This window comes from Chamaea fasciata, unplaced genomic scaffold, assembly GCF_029207755.1.
Source record: "Chamaea fasciata isolate MVZ Bird 193981 ecotype frontalis unplaced genomic scaffold, bChaFas1.0.hap1 SCAF_4, whole genome shotgun sequence".
In the NCBI taxonomy this organism is placed as follows: Eukaryota; Metazoa; Chordata; class Aves; order Passeriformes; family Sylviidae; genus Chamaea; species Chamaea fasciata.
This window is the reverse complement of record NW_027094089.1, coordinates 39,690,177-39,696,176: the sequence shown is the minus strand read 5'-3', so window position 1 is coordinate 39,696,176 and position 6,000 is coordinate 39,690,177. Positions and strand designations below refer to the sequence as shown.

The following is a 6,000-nucleotide window of genomic DNA, read 5'->3' as shown; positions in this document are numbered from 1 at the left end:
AAATTTCCTCTCACCTTCTATAAGCCTAGAGCCCAGACTCGTACAGTGCGCAGCAATGAAGCTGCCTGTCAACAAATGGCAACAAACAAGGAGTGAGATGACTTTTCCCTTTCTCCTGATGCTCATGAATCATATGGAATCAATGGGTGTATATAGGGCTAACTTGGCCTTAAATCACTATATTTCAATTTTTCCTGTTCAGTGTAAAAACATTGGCGGGTAAAAACAGCATGAGGAAGGATCAGCATAGCTTTCAGAAATCTATCAAATCATTTCAGTATTTTTTGTTTTATACTCTAGGATTTCTCCCCTCAGTTACACACCATACTTCTTAGATTCATTAGTGGGCATGCAGTGCTAAGAAGCCATGTTTATTTTCAGTGCCAAGAGAAAATACTGAAATCAGAGACACTGTTGATTATTTCAAAGAAAAAAACCCACCAAACTAAAATAGAAAAAAGATAACAAAATGAAGGTTGACTAGCTCCAAAATAAACTTTTAAAATTCTGAGTTTATTTTGACAAATCTGCAAGAAGCATTATCAATTTTGTGAATAATATTAAAAAAGGATAGAGATTCGATTGGCTGTGTATTTTCTTACAACTTCTACATTTATGTCTATAAATAAGGGGTTTTTTCCTGTTCTGTCACTAACATGCAAATTTCTACCAGAATCAAGAAACATGCATAATAGGATGAAAAAAATATTTCAGGGTAGCATTGTTTTTGGGGGGAAGGGGGTGGGCAGGGTGTTTCCCCACTGGAAGTAAAAAAGACATTTTTACACAACTGCTAAGCAAACAAGAGAAAGTCCATTACAATCTTCAGACTTTTGACAAAGACTCTTGGATAATTGTACTGGTCTAAAAAGCAGATAAGACATATAATTTTAGAAGAAACAACCCACTGAATCCTTCAGTAAACACAGCTTGGCAATCTATCTTCAATTCAAAATAATGAGGTGGCAGAAGCGTGATAAAGAAATAAGTCTTCAAAAACATCACGTAAGGGAATCCAGCTGTGCTTGTATAGTTTCCAGCTATTTAAAGGGAAAAAAAAAAAAGAGAGAGAAAAAAACCTCCACTCATAAAATGTTTAGAAACATGCAAACAGAAATATCCAATACCTTCAACTATGTATACTAAATATATTTGCATACCAATAGAAAAATCCTGTACTCATGAATATTTGTTTCTACATGAAGCTATTAGAATTCATTGCCGCAGTTTAAATATTCAAATTTTAAAGAAACACTTGTCTAAATAGTACCTCTTTAGCATGCACAGATGTTTTCCTGAGAATTTCTAATGCATAATAATAAGGAAAAAAAAAATAGTTCATTTTGACTGGATTATGAGCCTAGCATCTTGGCTGAAAATGTAACTTGAAGATGGTGTTTCCAGAAAGATCCCCTCTGTCAATCATCAGCTACTCCTACTGATCTAACTGCCCGGTATGCTTACAGTGACCCAAGCCCTGCCTATTCCAAGGCTGAAGGCACAGACTCTTCTTGAAAATCGTTTATGTGATCAAAGAAATCCAATCACCTTAATTTAAGCTGGATCCCTTTTCTCCAGTTTTATTACATTTAATTTATATAGGCAACACTTCCTGCTGAGCAGCCTAAGGTGTTTACAAAGAAACCATAATATTGTAAAATCCACAGACCTTGTTGTAGAACTCAAATAGCTCCTGATGGCTAAATTCTACGAACATCTTCTTCAGGTTCTGTAAAGAAGAAAGGAAAAACAAATTAAAAAAAAAAAAAAGTAATAAGCATACTCCTTTTCTCTTTTCTCTCTTCTCTCTTCTCTTCTCTTCTCTTCTCTTCTCTTCTCTTCTCTTCTCTTCTCTTCTCTTCTCTTCTCTTCTCTTCTCTTCTCTTCTCTTCTCTTCTCTTCTCTTCTCTTCTCTTCTCTTCTCTTCTCTTCTCTTCTCTTCTCTTCTCTTTTCAACATTAACTCCAGTAAATTTTAAACTATATGAAAGAAAATGGTTAGTTTCCTTGGATTTACTATAATGTTCCTTGTACATGTATATTTCATTTAAGTGAGGAATTCAAATCTACCAGTATATCTATTTTCCTCCTGTGAAGAACAGTAACATTGAACTGACACAGTTATTAATGTACTGCATAGGCACAGAGAGCTGATACTTCCATTCATTAATCTAACAGTTCCAATCTTAGCATGCTGACACTGCTATAGGCATCCATGCAGAATCAGCCCAAGTTAACAATTAACACAACAGCTTCAAAGCAGTGCTTAAGCACTTAAAAAACCCACAAAATAACACAACTGATGAAAACTACTGTAGATAAAACAGATGGTGATAATAATCTTCTGCATGCATGTGCTGATGTCTGTGGAGATGGGGGTTAAATTAAAACTTCTGTCCTGCTTAACTTGCTTGTAGCCTGCTACCATCAATCACAGTGCAGATCTACCCACACAGTTCCTAGCTTTATTCCTCCTACTTCACTTTGTGACTTTATTTATTTACAAGTAAATTTCTATTTCTGCACATTCTCTTTGTTTTTCTTAAGACTTTTCAAGGCTTGGAGGCATTCCTGAGCGTAAAAGCTGTACTTCCATAAACACTAATGAGGCTCTGTGAAAGCCAAATCTCTGGACACCTCTACTCACAAAATACTATCAGCTGAAATAACGTACACACATCACGTTTCTTCAACTGGTACCAACTTCATGTACCTCATGGGTCAACAGAAGAACACTTGTTTATCCACTCAGCTTAAATGAGCAAGGACTTTTGCATACAGACAAGGCTGAGGGCCAGATTCTGTGTACTCAAAGCAATGCAAGTCTCAAGTTATGCCAAATAATGTCACTGAATTTGGCACACCCAACGCACAAGAGCAGCAGAAGCCCTGGGAACACAGTATAGGTACTGCCTGGTGCCTGCTCCTGAAAAGGAGCTGTAAGAGACACAGGAAAGAGATAAAATAGCTGGGGCCACCCTGTCTGGTGCAATTCCTCCTTCTCACTCTGCAGAAAGAAGGATCCCTTCCAACAATTTCAGGATGGCTACAAAAGCCTAGAAAAGGACCAGTGATTTGCATGAGAAACCAATCTTCCCCCTCTGGGAAGCAACAATGCAATACTGTGAATTGTATGGTGAATACAAAATAAAACTACCGGGACAGCAGTTTTCTCTGCCATGACTCCAGCTGATCCTCCCTCCAAAGCACATAATGACATGACAGGAAAGTAAAGGCATTTTTAAAGGCTTTCTAACAGCTAAGAAACAAAAAAGAAAGCAAACAAGGGTTTTTTTCAGAAGAGAAAGTGGGTAGAGGAAAGATACACAAACAGCAAAGGGATCTACCATTTCAGCTGGGACGTTTGATTGGTATTTGCCTTCTGAGAAGGATTTTGGTGACAGAATGAAAGGAATCAGAACTGCAAAGCGGAGGTTCAACAAAAGGAAGATATGTATTTTAAAAGTTTATCAATCATAATTAATAGCTAGGATCATTTCTTGAATGATTTCTGGAAGGGGAGTCTGCTGGATTTTGATATGACAGTTTTGCAATGGCTCCAGAGAGGGGCAGAGAAAGAACTCTGACCATCAGATCTCATTTCTCTGATCTCTGTGTCTCATTCAAAATGGGGATCTTCTGGTACCACTTGAGATCAGCAAGCACAATCAATTCTCTTTCTCTCTCTCTCTAACTGCTTGTCTTTCACATTTTCTAACTACATTAGTTACTGTTAGTTAGAAGATAGAGTATGCAAATGAAAAAAAGTGCACACCTTTTAATTCATGTTCTCTTTACACTTAATTTAAAAAAAACACACTATGCTTTATGAACAGGATGAGATCTCTCTTTCCATTATTATTTTATAATCTCACTCTGATAACTAGGACAAAACTTATGATTGTGGCAGGCAAATGTCTGTGGAGATAAATAAGAAAGTATGCCATGCTAAGCTATGTTTCTGATCTGGGGTGGGAGTAGGTGTATCAATGGGAGACAGGCGTAGCAATCTTGTATGAAATATGTTGTTTATCTACACTTAATCATCTGCTAAAACACATTTGTTCATATGTGTAAAAACCTCGTACATCTACTACACCACTACAACAGAGAGTAGTATCATAAAAAACCCCATGCAGAGGTATGGCACCAATTAAAAATGTTACTTTACTATATTAAATTTCTCACTAGCATGAGTCCATTAAGGAAGGTGACAAATTATCTGTATTATGTGGTCAGGAGTTCCTATATAAATTACAAAAAGATTGTACAGTGATTAGATCCCTCCAAAAAGCCCTACTTCTCAGGTGGTTGATGGCCCCTATTTTTAGCTGAGATATCCATTATTTACTTATTTGCTTTATTCTGTGTGAATATAAACAAGTGCAATTAAAACTGTGTGCCACAGGACTAGGTTATCATCCAGTTCTTCAATTACTGAGTAAAACTGTCTTGAAAATGACTGTATAGATAGAATATTGCTAAATCCCCCAGAGCAGGCAAATTCCTAAAATACTTAATGGAATTTTACTCAGATAAGCATACAAAATTACAGACCCCAATATTTGAACCGTAACTAAAACACAGGATGAAAAAAATGGCTTTCAGCTTACTTAATTGTCACTGTGTGCAGACAAAGCCTCAACCTATTTATGAAAAGTACAGCTAAGCTGACTTCTTTTATCTGCACACACAAGTTTTCAGATGTTGCCTCTGATCTAGTATGTGCTTCCCAGATGTAAATAAGATAACAGCAGTTTGCTGGATGTCTAACTTCTTTCTTTTTTTTTATCAAATACATCATTCTTTTTTCCTCTTTCCTTATAAATTTCGCCCCATCCCTCATCTTCACACTACTCTCTCCCTCATTTTTGGCATCTCATTTTCTCTCTTTTTATCATCTTCATGTGAAAGAAAACTAAATTGAGCAACCAGAAAACTGAACGAACTTATCCCCATTGTCACACTCTGTCACTCCAATAGCTTTTCTAATTACATCCCAAATTTTGTTGCTGTGCCAGGTTAATTCCTAGTTCCTCCTTTTAAGAGTTTAACCTTGAGTGTGACAGTTTCATAGCATCAGAGAAACATAGCTGAACATGCTATTCTTATGAAGACAAAGAAATCTCTAAAGTACCAAACATTCACTCTTTGGGTTGCTTTGATAATACAAAGACAGGCTTTTTGTCTGATACAATCTCCATGAAGGGTGGCAGGGACTGCACTGGAGCAATATGCTCAATGAGCATAGCTAAAGAGTATGTGCAGCACATTAGCTAAATAAAGTTGCTGTTAAGTTCAGTGTGTTCATCTACTGTAAAACATGACAAAGCATTACATTTACTACTGGAAAGGTCTGTGTGAATTGCAGGTGTCACCAAGAAAAATCTGAATTCACTGCAAGGAATACAGTAATAAGCTTTTCATAAGAAATGTATGGTTTAACATGTTTGGCCATGTATCACTAGTGAATGTATTTTAAGTGTAAAAATTAGATTTCAGTGCCATTTTGCCTTCATACATCTAGATGACATCTGATTCGATTCCACCTCTTCTCACACCTCAGGGTTGTATCAATTTACAAGTTACAGCCTCCTGCGAACTGTTAAATTCTAATAAGCTTAACTGATTAAGGTTGTCTTCTCCCCTTAAGTATCTTTTCAGTTACTGTCTGCTATTATTTTAAAAATCATAACATCTTCGTCAGTCTCTAAAACCAAATTTCCTTTGGGGGTGAAAGGGGGCAGGGAAAAGAGAAACAAGAGGAAAACGAAGATAAAACCTTTGTATTCCCAGTCAATATTAATATATTATCCTAACCAAAACAGCCCTTGTGAATGGCTAGCTAATTTGATGAAATAGCCAGAGTCTTTTAATATACACTTAGCTTACAGCCACCACCAAACAGTTAGGAAAATTTTTAGCTGAACATGATCCTCAGCATTAAATTATGAAGATACAAGTATACAAGATACATAGGAGTCTCCAATTTCCCGTTATT

General features: G+C 36.5%; 1 protein-coding gene across 1 annotated transcript in view; it reads right to left on the bottom strand.

Moving 5' to 3' along the window:
• Positions 1 to 492: 492 nt before the first annotated feature.
• The window catches only part of COMMD10 (COMM domain containing 10), a 105,542-nt gene continuing 100,034 nt past the window's right edge, over positions 493 to 6,000 (bottom strand). Inside the window, exons 6-7 of the mRNA XM_066181348.1 lie at positions 1,670 to 1,729; positions 493 to 1,040 (exon numbers count right to left, since the gene is read on the bottom strand). Of these exons, the coding sequence (XP_066037445.1) occupies positions 1,002 to 1,040; positions 1,670 to 1,729 (99 nt within the window). The 3' untranslated portion in view covers positions 493 to 1,001. The remainder of the gene's footprint in view (positions 1,041 to 1,669; positions 1,730 to 6,000) is intronic.